The 19,785-nt window shown below is 40.7% G+C and overlaps 1 protein-coding gene across 3 annotated transcripts in view; it reads left to right on the top strand.

The window, feature by feature from the left end:
• CPEB3 (cytoplasmic polyadenylation element binding protein 3) overlaps positions 1-19,785 on the top strand; it is a 298,968-nt gene that overhangs the window by 224,185 nt on the left and 54,998 nt on the right. For all 3 annotated transcript variants that reach the window (XM_006831138.1, XM_006831139.1, XM_006831137.1), the window contains one exon: positions 8,181-8,299. In XM_006831138.1, coding sequence (XP_006831201.1) covers positions 8,181-8,299 — 119 coding nt within the window. The remainder of the gene's footprint in view (positions 1-8,180; positions 8,300-19,785) is intronic.

The raw sequence follows: 19,785 nt of genomic DNA, 5'->3' as shown, positions 1-19,785 counted from the left end.
AAAAACAGTACCGTGAATGTCTTCAATACAGTGAATGTCTTCAAAACTCCAGTTTTCCATGAGCTTTTGAAGATCCTTGTATGTATCCTTTTTCTAGCATCACCAGTTGGCATTTTTGCCACAATTGCTTTCTCTATTTACATGTCTTGTCACAGAACTATTAAGAGTAATGGTAGACATTGAGACCCCTCACTCCTAAGTACTTCAGCCCCAAGGTGTGATCAAAGCCTAGCCTTGCATTTAGCTGCCATAATTCTTCAATCTCTTTCAATTTAAACAGTTCCCAGGCTTTCTGTCCTTTGTATTATCTGAAGAGCCCATACCAGTTGTTTTATAGAATATCCCTTCATTTGGAATTCCTTGATTATCTTCTCATGATGACATTCAGGTTAAGCGTTAATAGCAGGAATTCTGCATGTGTGCCACGCTGAGAAGGACAGAATATAGGAGACATATGATCAGAGATGCATCTAAGGTTCTCAGGTGGGGTACACACCCTGGGCACCATTTGAAGAGGGGCACCACTGAGTGATTTCTTTTAACATGGCCCAAAGTCTTTGCTCAGTCATGGTAGACATCAGAAACAAAGGATTTGGGGCAAAGGGGACACTTGCTTCCCCCTCCGTCCCTGAACACACACAGACACACACACACACACACACAAGTTCATAGTTCTCAGATGAGGTGTAGAATGACATTCTGAGGCACCGCAAATGAGAAAGGCGCCTGATTGAGACAGCTAGACAAGAGGAGGAAGGTATGACATACATGGCCTGCCGTTGGCATCCATTCATCTTAAAATTCGGGGAGCAGGGGCATGCAATTCAGAGATTGGAGCAAAATTTAGGAACTGCCTGCTGGGTGCTCCTTACCTTCGCTATGTCGCTGCGTATGGGATCAATTTGTCGTATCATTAATGATGTTATGCTGGTATCTGCCAGTCTTTACATTGTAAAGGTATCTTTCTCATCCTTTGCAAATACCAATTAGCCTGTGAAGTGATGCTTTTAAGATTTTCTGAATATGCTGCTCTCACTAAAGCTCACCTATTTTAGAATTCCTTTGCAGATTCTTACCAAAGCCATTTATTCCTGTGGTGATGATATATTCTTTTTATTAAGATCTTACTTAAATTAGCAAGATGGGCTCTTCATCACCCTTAAGAGCCTTTATTTTAAATGTACAAGTTAAAAAAACATGGAAAACCAACAAGCATCTTTACTAAACACAAAAAATATGAATAATCTAAATAAAACGAAATCTAAGACTCCTCATGTTATTTTTAAATGCATTACTTCAACTCTTTTAATACAGTTTGGGGGGGCCTTAGAAACAAATAATAACTACATAGATTTTAATTTTTAAGACTAAAGCACAAGCAGCCCCTTCCTCCTACTAGAACACTATCAAATGATCATGATCAAATAACATTTTAAAGACAAGTCCTTATTTATTGGAGATGCTGAAAAATTTGTATTGCCTATTTAGGTGAGGCAGTGTAAAATGGAGGAAAGTGAGGGTTCTGGATGCTGACTTAGGCTCTAATCCCCAATGCAATCTGTAGGTTTTCATCTGAGAGGACACTTAACCTCTGAGTGCTTCCATTCTCATCTGTGCAATAGTAACAGTGATCACTGTATTCGCTTCATAGAGTTACTGAGAGGATGAAATGAACTAGCAAATACAAAGTGTGAGCAAAGTGCCTGGTAATTGTAATGGTAGAGTTGGCAGTGGTTGTTATTTGTAGTAAGGATCAAGTATAGGAAATTACAACAAGAGCTTAAGAAGCTAAATTTTTGAGAGGTAGCCAGGAACGTTTTAGAAGTAGTTATATTTAAGGTGTTGTCAGATATTAAATGAAAAATTGTTTAAGAAAACCTGGTCAAATAAAATGGAATTATCATAATTAAAACCCGTTTCTACTTCTGAGAATTGCATTGGTCGGTACAGACTTGTCAAAAAATCCCTCCTTAGACTACCTTTCCTTCCCCATCCTATTTGGCACCAGTGGGAAAGGAGACAGTTTCCTGCCATCTTTTCTGCCAGTCACCCAGGGGTCATGCTCGTGACAGTGGCCAAAGTTCCTCCTGTTCCCTGAGAGACCCCATCTCTTCCTGTAGACTCGGAGCTCCCATAACTCACCATAGTTATGAAGTCCCCACACACTCCTCAAATACTTGGAGAACCGGTTCACAGTTCTGAAACTTGAGAAGTTTTATATTACTTGTTCATAGGGCAAGGGAAAACCATGGGAGTTTATAGTATCTTGACGAAGATTTTTGTTTGTTTGTTTTAAATATATCTATCAAGCTAATGGAGTATTGGTCTGGTGCTGTATAAGCACTGAACTGGTAACCACAGGTGAACCATGTTTCAAACTCATCAACCGTTCCTCAGAAACACTTTACTGGTTGCTGTTTAATCCGAACCGACTCCATGGCACTTAACAACAACAACAATCAAGCTAATAGAAGAACTTGTCATCATAGTAAGAGTTAGCAAAGCTCTATTTACAGTCATATTCAGCCTATCATCAGATAACTTTAATCTGGGCTTTTCTTCAGAGTCTAAGTTGCTTCCTTTTATTCACTAATTGCAAACAAGAAAATGCATATCGTTAATTTGAATTTGAATTTTTATAGTAAGATCATATACAATACAGTTTTAATTTTATGTATTACAGAGATCATTTAAAATGCAGTAAGGAAAATTCAACATTCATATAATATCCTAGTTTATAAAGCACATTTTTATAGATTTCTCACTGTCTGCATCGCTGTGAAATAATCACAACAAAAACTTGATGTAGTCATTTTACAGAGAAAAAAAAAATCAAAGATTCTGAAATGTTACATTAAAATTCAAGTTCATGGTACACCCCTTACAAGGTGACCTAAAACACATTACTTAATCACTCTGCGTTTTTCTTAACTTAAAAAAAAAATTTTTTTTTAAACAGTAACTGACAGAGTATGTATAAAAATGAATTGAGTTGATTCACATAGATACTTAGAACAGTGCCTGGTGCATAGTAAGTACCCAGCCAGTGTTAGGTATTCGTTGGAAATCCTGGAGCTGTAGGAGAAGTACTAGACTGCTAACAGCAAGGTCAGCAGGTCAAACCTACCACCTGTTCCTAGAAAACTGTATACAGGGTCCCTACGAATCAGAACTGAATGACTTCATGGCACTTAATGACAACAGCATTAAATGTTAGGACTTGGACCAAATTTCAGTCTTAGTCCAGAACTCTTTCCCTAGTGCCATGTGGAATTTGCCTTTAGTAAATCATTGATGTCGTTTCTACCTTACACTGACCTTGTTATTCTTGAAGGGATCTTTTTCTGTTTGGTTTGCTTTGACCTCAAATTTCTCAAGATCAAAAGACAAATGTGCTTGATGAATTCTTCCTTCCTAATTTAAAAAAAAAATTTATCTGATTTCTCTTGTCATCTGGCTTTGCTGGACAATGAGGTATTAAGAAATTTTCTTAAGTGGAAGTATCATAAAGTTGTTTTAATGGGTGATTTGGGTGTTTCTCATGGATTTTGTTTCAGTTTAAAAGACCCAAATTGGGAAGTAGAGTTGAAAAAATTGTTGAACTACATCCCAGAGGGGAGCTCAGCCATGCCTCTTATCTGTAGTGCTAAGAGAATATTGCTTAGTACTTATTGCCCATGACTACAGAGAGCTTTGCTTCTTGCAGAGTTGTAGCTTGCTTACCAGGGAATAGAGACAATTGTTTTGATACAGGATTATATGTTGTAAAAGAGCCATCCTGAAGAAATTGTTAAAGTGTTATGGACTGTTCCCTGGGAAAGGAGTTGTTTGTAGAGATTTCTCTAGGTAGTAATGTTTGTTGCTGTTGTTGAGTGCCATTGAGTTGGTTCCGACTCATAGTGACCCTACATAGGATTTCCAAGGGATGACTGGTGATCTTGAATTGTCAACTTTGCAGTTCAAACTGACTTTGCAATCCAGCACCTTAACCCACTATTTGTTACTCCCACTTGACAAAATGGCTATACTCTGAGATAGGCCTAAGTAAAAACATGCATGCTTTTGTAGTAGCTAAGGAGAGACACCTTCCCCTTTTGCCCCATGCAAATTTGGGGCAAAAGGTGAATTTGATGGGGAGGATTGCAAATGGTGGGTGGTGATGTGGAGGAAACTATGGTCAACCTGGTGGCTTTTCATAGGCAAGTAGGTCTAGAAGCCCAACTCACTGAGCATGCCCTGCCCCCGGCCTTTTTGATGTGCCTGTGTGTGGTGTTAACAGAGATGCATCCTCTTCAGGAGCAGGATAACCAGTGTGCTTTTGATGACCTTTACGGAAGATTTGTAGCCGTAGTTAGCTTGGTAAGGCAGGAGGTGTGACAGAATCTCTTTGAGACCTCCTCTTTCTAATAAGAGAAGGTCTATTTTTCATCTGACTCATCTCTAATAGTCTCTTTGGCAAGTGGAATTAATATTCTCACATTAAATGAAAACACTGAATTTTAAATTGTTTTCCTGGGGCTTGATGATAGTTTGATACTGTTTGCAAAAGAGAGAAAATATGAAGAAATGAATGATGTATTATCCTTCCTAGTTTTGCAGTTAGATTTTTTTTTTTTTTCCTTGTAGCTATATGCTCATCCATTCTGTTTGATACTTTCTCCTGTGTGTTGGCTTCTGCCTGTTACATTGACCACTCTCTGGTGTGTCTAGGGAGTGGTTGGCATTTTTACTTTTGCCTTTGTTCGGATGATTTATATGATGGTTATGATGCTTGTTTGAGGCTCATTACCCTGTATAGGGTTTCTGAGGCTGTAAATCTGTACAGGAGCTGACAGCATCATCTTTCTGCTGTGGAGCTGGTTGTATATTTGAACTACTGGCCATGCTGTTGGCAGCCCAGCTCATAATCTACTATGTTTTCAGGGCTCCTTGGATGCTTTGTATGTTGTTGTTAAGGGCCGTCGAGTTGGTCCTGACCCATAGCGACCCTGCATAGGGCTTCCAAGGAGCAGTTGATAAGTTTGAACCGCTGACCTTTCAGTTCAAACCAGCCTTGTGGTTGACTGCTTGTTCTACAGTGCCACCAAATTTGAGGGCAAGTTTAAAAAACAGTCAACATTATTTTTTAAGTTTTTATTGTGAATTGAGTGGTAGTTTACATGGGAGAACATCAGCTTTACACTTATCCTATCATATTTCGTTTCATAGCAATGGTTACAGTCCCCTCCATACATCATCATTCAACAGTATTTGCTTCTATTTCCTCTGTTTTTGTGGGCTTTTGGGGGGGGATATACACCAAAACTCTCAGGAATATACCATCATTCAAATACCCAAAGGGCATAACCTACAAGCCTGCCCCACGACCACCCGCACATAGTCCCTCTCCCTCCACGAGTCTAGAGTCCCCAGCCACTCCATCTCTCCACGTCATCATCTCTGCCTCCATCTCTGGTGTTGCTGCTTCTCTGAATAGGGTCCCACACTCTGCTCCCACTCTTCTCCTTTGGTCCCAGAATCCTCTGCTCCTGGGCTGCAAGATCAACCAGTCCTACCTTTTTGCTACAAAACCTCTATCTTTACAGTTGCAACAATTGCAATCAATCATGATAACAATTACTGTTGAACCATAAGAGTCTGATCCCCATCCCCTTTCACCAGCTCCATCTAGACAGGATGAAAACCTCTCAGTGGAGATTCTACCATCCCCTGCACCCTCTGAAACGAAACTCCCATTTGAAAACTTGTAAGCCAGTCTCTTCGTGCCTTTATAGCCCCTTCCCACCTCCCATTTTAGGTAGCCAGTGTCTAAGTTGCCCATCCCTATCAACCCTGAGTACAGAGGGATGGGAATGATCCTTGCTGTGTAGATTCCTTCCCCCTTGGTTGGTATTTTAAGTTACTACATCCATAAATATAAGTCAAGTTCATCAAATTACACTTGTTTTCTTTATTATAATAAACAATCCCCCCCCCCCCAATTTTTTTTTTCTTCCTCTAGTTGAGTTCTGATCATCTGGCCATTGTAGTAGGTCAAATGGGTACTGTCTACAAGTATGGACATTCTTGTGCATCTCCCCTCACTTCATATCAGCTGGACCCTTCATGCTCTGCTCTAGCCCTCTGTGGTTATGTCCTTGTCCATGGGCTCAGGAGTCCCCAGGTCTTACCATACTGTTGGCCAACCAGCCGTCATTCTTCATTTTTAACTGCTGCCGTTGTTAATACTTATTGCCCATGACTACAGAGAGCTTTGCTTCTTGGCCAGTTGATTATGAATTTACCATCTTTATTTAATGTCTGAGAGTCTTCTATGCATTGGGGTCCATTATTTACATCTTTCTGGCATGCAGTACTCCAGAGGAGAACAGTATTAATGATGGTTTTCTTTTAGGTCAGTAAGGACAGGGAGTATTGGTGATAGCTAAGAGACTTAGCAAAGCCAACAGCATTGTACAGAGATTGAATGTTCAGTCTTGCTAGCTCAAGATATAGGTCATTGCTCCATCTGCCAATCATGAATGCTAGTATGGCTGTTAGAGTTGGCCTCTTGAATATCTGTTGTCTTTTTTGAAGTCTATTTCAATTCACTTCTAAGTCAGAGTCTTGACGGTTCTGGGCATTTTTGGCCCCATTGACTTTTCTCAACTTTGTAATGAGTAATTACCTAAATGGCTGCTGCTTCTATTGCATAAGTCTCTTGATAGCAGGAATATGGTCTTGCTCATCTCAGTTTCTCATATGAATAAACTGTAACAGTTGCTCAATAAATGTTACTGAATTGGACTGAACAAAGCTGACTGCACTGTGGTGAGCACATTTATAGATTGTGTACTCTGCCATGAGAGAGAAGAACACCCTGGGAGAAATGGAGCATCATCATCAAAAATACTATGTAAAAACACACCAACCTAAGGTTGTGTGTTTTTTTGTTTGTTTTTTTTTTAAACTATTTTATTGAGAGACAATTCTTATAACCATATAATTAATCCATTTTAAAGTATATAATTCAGTGATTTTCTTGTTAGTCACAGAGTCGTGAAACCATAACCACAGTCAATTTTAGGACATTTTCATCATTTTAGGGAGAAACCCCACATCCAATTTCCCCAAATACCCCAGCCCTCGGCAATCCATGAATTTACTTTTTGTCTCTATGGACTTGCCAATTATGTACATTCCATCTAAATGGAATCTTTTGTGACTGACTTTTTTCACTTAGCATAATACTTTCAGGGATCGTCCATGTTGTTGCATGTGCTAAGCTAAGAGCTTGATGGAAGCTGGGGGAAGTGATACTTGTTTCCTGGACAGTAGTGTAACTCAGGCCAGTAGTGAGTCTGTCTGTGCTCAGTAAGGATGACCAGATCTATTTAGTGGAAATTTCCTTAGAGCTGTTCTGAATTTGCTCCCTTGAGTGATTATGAGGATTAAAGAAGGTGGAGCCCTGGTGTGGCGTAGTAGGATAAGCACTGGTTCTCAAGGTTGGTTTGAACTGTAAGGTCGATGGTTCAAACTCACCAGCCAGCCGCTCCTCAGAAACCCTATACAGGGTCGCTATGAGTTGAAATCGACTCTATGGCACACAACAACACTATATTGTAGGGAAGTGCAGTGGCTCCATATGATAAGCACTGGACTTAGAACCACAGGGTTCATAGTTCAAGGCTGCCAACCGCTTCATGAAAGAAAGATGAGGCTTTCTGCTCCTGCAAAAATTTAAAGCCTCATAAACCCTATGTAGGGTCACTGAGTTGGAACTGACTCAACAGCACTTAACAACAAAGTATTGAGAAGAACCACTCCACTACAGTATCAAAAGGTGGCACAGTTATAAAGTGCTTGATTGCCACTTGAAAGGTTGGTTGTTTGAGCCCACCAGCCAGTCAGCAGGAAAGATGTGGCAACCTGCTTCTATAAAGATTACAGCCTCAGAAACCCTATGGGGTCGCCCTGTTCCATCTCACTGTAGATTGCTGTCTATTTGACAGCAACACGTACCACAGTATCTGGCATGGAAGGTCTCAGTGGCTTTTACTTCCCCTTTTTTCTCCTATGTCCCACTTGGAATTTTTAGGTTTTAGTGAAACTTTGCCAAAATGAAACAGTAGATATGTTTTTAATTAGTACTTTGAGTTTAATGTACTGATTCCTTTCCTCTTGATTTTTTTCTCCCCAAGGCTATGCCTTTCTGCTGTTTCAGGAGGAAAGTTCAGTACAAGCTTTGATAGATGCCTGCCTAGAAGAAGATGGAAAACTGTACCTGTGTGTGTCAAGCCCCACCATTAAGGATAAACCGGTAAGGAACATGCAGACAGCTGTTGCTTTTCCAGAGCACATATGCCATTGGAATAGCTGGTCTCCTCCTCCTCCTCCGTGTAGTAGGAATGCTGGTAACCAGGATCCTCTTACCCAGGGTGACCTCGATGTGCAGTAGAGCTGGGCTGTCCTTGGTGTTGGGAAGCTAATAACAAAGTACTCAGTATTTCATTTTGTGCCTTTTAGGACTTCATGTAAACAAATATGCCCTTGTCTTTTACTTTACAGCCCTTTTTAAGTTAATTCTTATTCAGAAAGTCTGAATTGAAGTAAATAATGCTCTTAGCAGTTTTGGCAACTGGTTTCTGTCATTATTTCAGATCAAGGACAGGGTAATTTATTTTTAAACAGATCATAATCGTCAATGTTTATGTGCTTTTGAATGCACACTGTGCTGGGTGCCTTCTGTAGCGAACTAAATAGAACCTTCTAGGCCAAGAGCTTGTACTCCAAAATGAAGGAGTCAACAGGACAGGAGAAGGGCAGGGGAGAGAACATGGAGTTGAAGCCATCAACACATGTACAGTCATACAGAGTTGTGGCTTCTGAGCTGAAGCATGTGAGCGAGTAAGTCACTGGGTCAGGGAAGAGCTGTGCCCTTGTTGCTGGCAAAGGAGGTGTCAGTGGATCAGGACCAAGATTATGTATGGATGAGAAAAGCCTGGTTACTGGGGCAGCAGTAGGAAACCGTGGGAAGCAGAGGAGATGGGTTTGTATGTCAAGGCTTGACCAGGAATGGAAAATAAAGTAAAAGTAGTGATTTGCAGTAGGCAAGGGACCAAGACCATATGCCATGAGGCTATCAGTATCCCTTTAAACTTGTGGGTAAATCTCTGTAGGATAGAGGTGTGGGGCTTGCGACACAGCTAGGTTTTTTTCTCAAAAATGTACATTGGGAAAAAATTTGGGTCTGGTGTTGGAGGAGAATATTGAAAGTGCCATGGGCTGCCAAAAGAACCAATAGATCTGTTTTGGAAGAAGTGCAGCCAGAGTGCTCCTTGGAGGCCATGATGGCCAAACTTCATCTCTCATACTTCGGACATATTGTCAGGAGGGAGCAGTCTCTGGAGAAGGATATCATGTTTGGTAAGGTGGAGGGTCAGAGAAAAAGAGATGGATTGGCCAAGTGGCACCATCGATGGATTCAAGCGTGGCAACAGTAGTGAGGTTGGCCAGCATCAGGCATTGTTTCGTTCTGCTGTGCGTAAGGTCGCTATGGGTCGGTACCGACTCGATGACACCTAACAACAACAACATAGAAATTCCCAGTTTGAGTCTTGACTCTAGCATATACATATCTAGTTGGCTCTAAATAAGTCACCAAGTTCTGGCTGAATCTTAGTTTCCTCATTTGTAAAGTGGGAAGAATAACAATTTTTCTCAGGACTGGTGAAAAGCACAGATGAGAGAAAAATCAATGTGAAAGCCTTTGGAAAAGGTCAGGCACGTGTGCAAATGTAACTGGCTGTTGTTGCAAGTCCTAAATCTAAATCCTTCTGTAGAAGTCAGGGGAGCAAGGTTAGAGGTCAGCTACATGATCACATTCCTTGGGAAGCATGGTGACTTTAGAAGAATATTTGCAATTGTTTGCAAAACAAGCACACTGGGACTTGGTCACCTCTGTGGAAGAGAGCAGTAGAGGAGTTACTAACGAGTGAGAATAATGAGTTCTAGTGAAGTAGCTGTTTAAGGAAGAAGAAGCAAGAACTTTAGCAACAGTGAAAGTGTCCCTATCATTTTCAAATTCTGGGACCACTGGATTTTGATAACAATAGTAATGATGTTGGATTAGATAGGGAATCAGTAGGCAGAGTGGGGAACCTTTGTTAACTCTATCTGTATCTAAACAGTGTGAAGAGGCTTTGAGTGATGACAGAGATATGGGGACTGGATAGGGTGGGCTTGTTTGTGATGTGTGTTTCATCTGAGTAAATAATTAGAAAGCAAAAATAAATCCTCCAAGGATTTTTGAAGTAATCTGAGAGTCACCATTACACCCAATTTAGCAGGGTTAGATATCTGCCAGGAAAATGATCCGTGACCTCCAGAGAGCCTCTACCATTGGCTTATCAGTAAGAAAGGGAATGAGTTAGGAAGGGCTAAGGGGGCATCAGTTATGTACTGTAAGGGAGCATTAGATAGAGGTTCTTATCAGCAGAGGGTAAAGGTACATATTCAGAGTTGGTTTTGAAGCAGTTGAATTGAAGGTAGGAGACTGGAGATGAGCAGATAAGATTCGTTCACCTTGAAAGGGTCATGTCACTGGCTCTGAGGGAGAAGGAAGGTAATATGCCTTGTCAGGTCAAGTCCTTGCCTGGACTGAACATTTCTTGAGGGGAGTGAGTAGTGGTGGAGGCTGATGGGGGTGTTGAATATTTTTACTCTAAACAAATGTGTTACCCTTGGCTTGAAGGACTCTTGAAAATAATTAGTTTAATTATCTATTTTGGAAATGTTTATAGAGAAACTAACTTTCCTTGTTTGTGTTTCTGCAAATTTCTGCCTTGTTGCAGTTTCCATTCTCTGAACTCAAGTGAAACAGTTTTATTGGAGCTTGGTGAATTCTAAATGGTAGTTAGCTGATCATGCGTTTCTTTGACCCAGGCATACTCAGAATTTCCAGCATAACCAGTTTGTATAAAACTTAGGACAGGAAGCATGAAAGTCCCCAAACACCTGTAATTCTAATGAACTGGACCTCATTTGGGGTTCTCTTTTAACTCCACTTTTGAAACCTTTTTGTCTTTTAACACCATACCTAGTGCTCCCAGCCTCCTTTGGACATACTTCCCTTCCCAGGTTTCAGTACATTCCAACTCATGGCAGATGCTCCCACAAAAAGTGAGGGCTGGGTTACCCTATGGGAGGAGTAAAGGAGGACCTTGGCAAATCAGTCTTTGGAGATCATTCACCAAACCCTCTGGGCTATGACTCTTACTCATTCCTCCTTTTTGGCTTGGCCACCTTAAATTCCCTACCTTCAAGATCCCTGTTCCCTCATTCTGTTGTTTATTTCGCTATGTCCCTTCCTGAATTTTTCCTTATAATTACAACATCTTCCAAAATGACCTTACAGATTTCTACCTATGTCCTTCTCCTTTCTTCTTTTCTCCAAAATCAGCCCCCCCTCATACCTTTTATGTGGGTTAGATTAATCAGATTGTTTTCCTAACACAAAGACTGATAGGGCGGTCCCCTCTCACGTATTCTTTCTAGGATCATGTTTGCTTTATAAATGAAATGAATCCATAATTAGTAGGTTTGTGGTAGTGTTAGGGAGATATTTATGGTGGAGGATTACCCTTCATTAAGTCACTCCACTCAGACTACTCTAAATATAGGTCTGATCCTGAAAGATGGGGGAAGGAATTGTATTGATGGCCTAATTGATTTCTCTGTCCCAAGAATGGAAAGAAGAATCCATAAGAGCAGTAACTATTGCAAAGCTTTGGATCTGTAATTTCCCCTTCTCCTTCACGAGGAGTTACATAGCTCAGGTGTTCCTGGCATCACAGAAGACTCCTGTCTTCTTATCCAGGCTTCCAATGCAGCAGGCAGACATGTGCACAGTGGTTGCTTTCTTTGGGCTGACTCTGCCTTTTGAATGTCTGAATACACTGAACTTGAGGATTCAAGACAGCAAACTGATAGAGAAGGAAGACGAGGAGTGTCCAGCAGAGAGAGAGAGCGACTGAAAAAGAATGACCTTGAGGCGAGGGGATGAGGAAGGAAATGTTTTTGGTTCTTAGCTTTTAGAACACTTTGGTCAGAGATGTCTCAATTGTATTCCCCTTGAAAAGAGGATCAGAGAAGCTTTCCAATTCCTCCTCCTTGCCTTTTTTAGGACAACCACAAGTTCTATACATCCTGAACTATATCATAATGATTTTGCTATGTATTTAAAAACCATATTAGCAACTGAAGTGTGCTTAGGTCATTTGCGTAAAATTTGAAAAACAAAAATTGTGAAGAATATTGGTAGCAAGGAAGACAGAAATAGAGGCTAGTTTACTAATTAAAAATTGTATCCAAATTATTATTCTAGTCTCTCCTGCCCCAATTGTATACAAATAGCTTTGAGATCTCTAGCACTGTTCAATCACCCCTTTTTAGTGATAAAAACCATCTAGATCCTGTTATATAGGATTTAAGACCTTTTCTGTATGACTTCAAATTTTTTCCCTCAAACTTACCTTCTTCTGTTTTCCTTGTTAAACCCCATATTCTTCTAATCAACCTGAAATATTTTTTCCCCATTTCAGTATCTAATTCCTATCCTTATTTTTAAGACCTTACTCAGATACCATCTTTTTCAAGAAGCCTTCCCTGATCACCGCTCTGTTTATAGTGAATTATAAATATTGCTAAGCTTTGGACCTGTAATTTCCCCCCTCCCCTCCACATAAGAGCTATCTTTCTAAAATGTTGTGTCTTTCTTCCTTCCAACCATGTTTGTTTTGATGTGTCCTACGGGCAAGTCACAGTACTAATTACTCTGAGTGAGACATAAAAGCTTGTGTGCAAAAAGTTTGTATGCTTGTATATTTATTTTATCTACCCAGGTCACCATTAGGAGTCCTAGTGTTGTCATTGTTAAATGCCATTGAGTCAGTTCTGACTCCTGGTGACCCTGTATAGGGTTTCCAAGGAATGGCTAGTGGGTTTCAACCATCAAGCTTGTGGGTAGCAGTCCATTGCTGATTCTAAGGCATCACACCAGAACTTCTAATAGTGTACTGGGTAGATAAATATGTAAGTATACACAGTTTCTACACATTGGCACATAATAGTTCCAAAATGTTTTTCAGATTAAAAAAAATAACTTGAACAATGAAGATTAAATAGTGTGAAGAGTTCGTATATACCTAGAATGATGAAATGACATTTGAATTGGGCATTAAAGAATGAGAAGAGTTTGTCAATTGGCCAGGAGGAGCGGAGAGTAGGAATTACAGTGGGGGAATGACCACAAAAATGAGAAATTGTGTAATAGGAATGGAGAGTATTCAGTTTGGTTAAATATAGAGCATATGTGTTTAAGAGGGGTAAAGGAAGATTCAACTAGGGAGAATTGACAGGGGCTAAGATATAGGGTGGAGTCCCGGTGTGGCCCTGTGGGCTAATGCGTCAGACTGTAAAGTCATTTGAACTACAAGGTCGGTGGTTCAAGCTCACCAGCTTCTCCTTGGAAACCCTATACGGGGTCGTTATGGGTCGAAATCGACTTGAAGGCACTTAATAATAAGATATAGGGTGGAGTCTTGGTGTGGCGCTGTAGGATAAGCACTGGACTGCTAACTACAAGGCCAGTGGTTCAAACTCACCATTTGCTCCTTGAGAACCCTGTGCTGAGTCACTATGAGTCAGAGTTGGCTCAGCAGTGCTTCAAAACAATAGCAACAAGATATAGAGTATCTTGATTGACTGACTCTGTCTTTGAATTTGTGATGCATTTCCTATTTCATTGTCCACATACTACCTTAAAACACACTAAGTATCATTTTATCTTGGGCCAATCTAATCTGGTTTTATGTGCCCAACTTGCAGTCATGGTTAAATCATATCTTCATGTGTATCATATCTCACCTGGCAAATCTTGAGCTCTTATGATTGTCTTGATTTATTTGTTTCTTGAATCATTGGTAAAAATTCATTGTTTGGACCCTTTCTGTTGTAGAAATTTCTCCAAAACAGGAATTTATCCTCTAAAGGAAGAGAAGTCACTCATATTTACAATAGTATTTTTTCCTTTAAGTCTGTGGATTTGCAAATGGGTCCAGAGTTTTTTTAGTGCTTGAATCTTTAGAAGCTGTCTGCTTCCAGGAAAGTCTACAAGATGTTGGCATTCCAATGTACTAACTGGTACCCAATGGATTAAATAGCCAGTATGGTATTTTAAGGGGTCCTGTTTAGTGCTTTTCAAAGTGTTTATTGAAGAACATTTGTCCTGTCCAACACTAGTCTCTTGACAGGATCATCAACAAAAGGTTTGCTCATAAAAATAATGTCCTTTGTTGAATACTTACTTTGTACATTTTACATCCTTTAGTTAAAGGTTCTGTAGCCAAATACATATGGGAAACATTGATATATTAGGATTCTGAGAAGTTTTACAGTAAATACATTTTTCAATATTATTTAAGCCAGTATTTTCCATGCTGCTTTTTGTGGTGTAACGTTTGTGAAAGTTCCTGTAGAATTAGCGGTTCATGAAACTCATTCAAAGAATAGACATCTTATCAGGGAAAGCTTTTGGTGACCTGAACTTTTATGTGTGCCTTCCTCTCTAGAGTTTTGATAATGAGCATGCTAGTAAACAACATCCTTGTCTTAGAACCATGGAACTGACAATACACATTTACGTGGCTATTGGACAAAATTGTCTAGCTGTGGTGTGGGATTGTCTAAGGCAGTGAATCCAGAAGTTAAAATAGTTGAATATAGTGCTCGTTTCATTTTCTTAAACTTTTCTGTTTATTTTGTTAGTAGGTTCAAAGAAAGTCTTGGAAAATGGACAGAATGAGTTTGGAGAGAGGAGATTGGTTAATCATTCACTAGTAAAAAGGCATTTTGACTTGTCCAGGAGACTATCGGAAAGCCATAAATATTGGCCAGTATCCTAGAGGATAAGAAACCATGCCTGGTTGCAGTGGAAATATTATACTTTGTGTGTGTGTCTGTGTCTGTGTTTATGTGTGTACGTGCGCATGTAGATGTTTCAATTCTGAGATGACTTTTCTAAGTCTTAGCTTCCTTACCTCTTAATTATTGTTGTTGTTAAGTGCCGTGGAGTCAGTTCCAACTCATAGTGATCCTACATAGGGTTTCCAAGGAGCAGCTGGTGGGTTTGAACCATCAACCTTGTGGTTAGCAGTCGAGTGCTTACCCTACAGTGCCACACCAGGACTCATCTCTTAAATGAGGAGAAAACAATAAATGGTTTCCTGAGGTTTAAGCACACCAGGCTGTGTAAAGTGCCTGGCCCACTGGCCAGTGTGCTGTTAATGCTGCTGCATGCCATTGAGTGGTTCCAACTTACAGCAACCCTGTGTAGGGTTCCTGGGGCCATAAATCTCTCTGGGAACAGAAAGCCTCCTCTTTCTCCCACAGGGAAGTCGGTGGATTAGAATTGCTGACCTTGCGGTTCGCAGTATAATGCAAAACCCTCTCTATGCAACCAGGGCTCTTTCTGATGCAGTCTGAGTTGTTCAAGAAAAAATGCTAGTGTTTCCTTTCTTACACTTTTAAGTGACGTGGAAGTAGCATCAGTCATGATGAATGTTAGGTAATTCTCATCACTGAGTTGGCCACCTGGTGGCATCAGATCTCCAGCTGGTTCAGTCCTAGTTCTGGGGCATCCATTGGTGGCCAAACACACTGTATTCCCATGCCCCCGAAGGTGGCTCTAGGTGGAGTGAGAGAGTGATGTGGGAGCTATAGAAGGGCCCTTGTGGACATCTTTTGTGGCACCTGTCTGCCCCTCAGGAAAATCTCCGTTTACTCACAGAGCACTCACTAAGGGTGGAGTACTATGCTAAGCCACTGGAGCCCACATAAATGCAAAGGGGGTTGAAAAAATTTGTGGAAAAATTCCATTATCTTCCATTTTTTCACAAACTTTTTGAAGGCCCTGCATATGTGATCTTGACCTTTAAGGAACCTGGAGTTCAGTAGAGAGAAATAGTCATGTGAGTAACAAGTGAACTAAGGAGTCATAGGTGCTAAATGAGTGGAGAACTCAAAAGGGCCACATCATCAGAAGTTCTGAAGTAGTCAGAAAAGTCATTATAATTGCAGGCAATAATCAGAGCATTTAACTGGTAATAGTTTTATTAAATCAAGCATAGTACATGGTTGTTCATAGCCATTTTTCTGGTACAGTTTATGCATGCTCTATTTCTGTACTGGATGACCTTATGAAACTGAATACAGTGTGGTCTGTCTGAATTATTTATCAGAAACGGAAGGCCCAAAGGGGACTTTTAACCTTGTGGTTTCCTTGCATCAGGTAGATTGTACAGCCTGTTAGAGATGGCTGGGCTTTCTTTTTGTACCTGATTTGTTTCCTGAAGCTGATGGTGTGCCTGGAGCATTCTGGGGGTTGGGAGTGAATTTCCAGAGATGTTTTTGACATCCTGTCTAGGAAGAATCCTGAGAATTTTGAGGGGGCTCTCTGAAGCCTGTGATCTATTTGCATCTAAAGAATGGAAGACCTAGTGTGTGAGAGTTGTACCTTTTGTCTTGAAAGACTAGCTGAGTTCTGACTAGAGGCCTCAGAGCTGCTGAGGGTACAGAAGTTTTATCAAGGGCAAAGACTCTGATCGGCTATTGGGTTTCTTTCTGCTTCCCCAGAAAATACAAGGAGGGCACTTCCTCTTCATCAGGTGCGAGCAAAAAACCAAAGCCAGTTGCCATTGAGTCAACTCTGACTCATAGTGACCCCTTAATGTCAAAGCAGAACTTGCTTTGTAGGATTTTTAATGGATGACTTTCTTCAAAGTGCCTTGTGTTGGACTTGAACCTCCAGTCTTTCAGTTAGCGGCTGAGTGCACTGACCATTTGCACCACCCAGGGACTCCCCGTGGACAACAGCACTGAGAATAATAGGTAGCATCTGAACTCCTGGAATTTGGCTGAACTGCTTATTAGGAAACTGTTGTTGTTGTTAGGTGCCATCGAGTCGGTACCAACCCATAGCAACCTTTTACACAGCAGAATGAAACACTGCCTGATCCAGGGCCAACCTCACTACCGTTGCCACATTTGAGTCCATTGATGCTGCCACTTGGCCAATCCATCATCTCATTCATGTGGTAAAAATTAGACTGAAACGAGATACCAAATATGAATATACTTTAAAGAGTCAAAACCACAATTATTGCTGTTATTGTGGCTATTAGTTTTGTTTGTGGTGCTATAGGATAAGCACTGGACTGCTGATCACAAGCTCAGTGGTTCAAACCCACCATCCACTCCTTGGAATCCTTATACAGGATGGCTATTAGTTGGAACTGATTCTACGGCACTTAACAATAGCAATAATAAGACAGCATCCTTATACCGAGAGAGAGAAAGATTCTTCACCAACCACAAACTAGTATATTTCTGATACTGCTGGAGCTTGCTAGTCATTTTGTGAGGTATGTGATGCTTAAAATAGGATTGCTGACAGCTGGGGTGGATCTGAGGTCATTACCACTACAACAGAGCTGTTGCAGCTGTCTGTCAGAGAACCTAGGCATAGCTGACTCATCTTGGCTGCCAGAAGCGCCTAAATGCTGCTGCTTGCTGGAGAGAGCACTCCTGATGGTTCTTCAGCATTGTTGTCCTGCTTCACAGAAGACTGAAAGGATTGGAGGATTGGGTAGAGAACAATGGAAAGTTTGAGTAGGAGCTTGAAGGATGTTGGAAAGAGTATATGGGGCTGTGAAAGAAAGAGAGAGAGGGTGGAGACACACATTGCAGGTTTACTGACATAGTTTTCCTGAGCTGCTCACCAAATTACATTGTTGACCCTAAACATTTTAGTTGCTTTTAGAGTTGCCTTGAGATGGATAGATGAAAAGGGAGGTACGTTGGACGTTCATTTGATGGGTGTTTGGCCGGAGAGGGATGGGATAAAATTGTGTCAGGGCAGCAATATTTTTAGGTAGATGAATGTCTAAATAGTAAATAGGGGCCTAATCTGAGAGAATTCTAGAGCTGTAGGGAGACTTGATCACCTTAGGAAATTTGAAGCCCTAGGGTTTGTATTCAAAACTTTTCTCATTGAAATAAGTAACCTACTCAAAACACTTAACAACAACTGCTATCAAGTGGACTTCAGTTCACCGCAGCCTTATGTACAACAGGAAAAACATTGCCATCCTCAAGATTGCAATCATGTTTGAGTCTAGCCTGCAGCTAATGTGTTAGTCTGTCTCATTGAGGGTCTCCCATATCCTCGCTGGCCCTTTCCTTCACCAAACATGATGTTTTCCTTCATCCATTGATCCTTCTGGTGATATGTCCAAAGCAAGCGAAGCTCACAGTGTTCTGTTGTGATCCATTGGATTGTCATTGATTAATTTTTGGAACTAGATCCCCAGCCTTTTTTCCTGCTCTGTTGGGTAACCCTGCTGGTATGTGAAATACCAGAAGCATAGCTTCCAGCATGACTGCAACATGCAAGCCACCATAGTATGACAATGGATTCTTGGTGTGGGGCTGTAGGGTCAGTACTGGACTGTGAACCACAACTTTGGCAGTTCAAACCCACCAGCTGATTCTTGGAAACCTTACAAGGATCACTGTGAGTCGGAATCAACTTGATGGCTTTTAACAACAACAATAATGATAGTATGACAAACGGACGGTACCCCTTTTTAATGTCCTTTTTTCTATCTCTTGTCCAAATCTTATACCTGTCAATTAGTTTTAACTAGGTTGAAACTTTATTTTTCAAATAAAAGCACGTTGTTGTGTGGTTAAGTACCTGTTCCTAGAGTCATTTTTAAAAGCAAATGTGGTCTGGTTGCTCTGGAAGAGAGTGCTGGAGGTTCACTTAAAGGAATCCTCACTATTTCCAAGTGACTTCCCTATAGTTGTCGCCAGGATGCTGAGACTTTTCCTACCCAGAGGATAGGAACATGCATAGTATTCCTGTATATGTAAATGTATTGCTGGGGAAAACTTATTTTCAGCTAAGATATTTAGTTTCATCCATTCTTCAAAATTATTTTGATGATTTAATTATCAAAGGTAATTAAAAAGCAGCTGTTTTTTTTTTCTTACCCCTTTCCAAAAAATATTTGAGTTCACTTATAAAGTAGAAACAGAAATCAGGATAAGAAAATCCATCAAAACAGTTAAGTCCAGAAAGAAAGAACACTGATTATAGGATCTCAAGTCTGAGAATAAACCTGAGAAGATGGAGACCGTGCCTTGTGTGAGATGCGCTTACATTTTAGAGAGAATCCAGAGTGTGAGTGGACTTTCTTCGTGCACACAATACAGTACCACCATATGCTCTTTTACTTAGCATGTAGAGTGTGCTGATGGTGACCTATGTTGACATTTCTCTGATTCTGCTGAGGTGTATGAGCTCTGAGCAGCTATTTTCTGATGGCAACTAGGGACTGTGAGTTTTGTGAATAGGGTTAGGCAGTACTGTCTCCTGAGTCCTACTTCCTGTATTTTAACCTAATCTCTAGTGTCAAGAATAGGGTACTGGAATGGATTGTGTGTGATCACCAGGTTTAGGGTAGGGGGAATGCTTCAGAGAAGAAGTTATAATGAGAGTGCCTAGCAAGATCACTTGAGATCTCCTACAGAATTCTTTTGAATTGCAGAAACCATGAGTTGGAATTGATTTCATGTAAATAACGACAATCTACAGTGGTTCAAGGAATCCTGGTATGGCACTGCCAGTTAATGTGCTGGACTGAAAGGTCGGTTTGAACCACAAGATCGGTGGTTCAAGCTCAC

The sequence above is a fragment of the Chrysochloris asiatica genome, unplaced genomic scaffold (assembly GCF_000296735.1).
Source record: "Chrysochloris asiatica unplaced genomic scaffold, ChrAsi1.0 scaffold00003, whole genome shotgun sequence".
In the NCBI taxonomy this organism is placed as follows: Eukaryota; Metazoa; Chordata; class Mammalia; order Afrosoricida; family Chrysochloridae; genus Chrysochloris; species Chrysochloris asiatica.
This window is presented reverse-complemented; position numbering and strand designations above follow the sequence as displayed.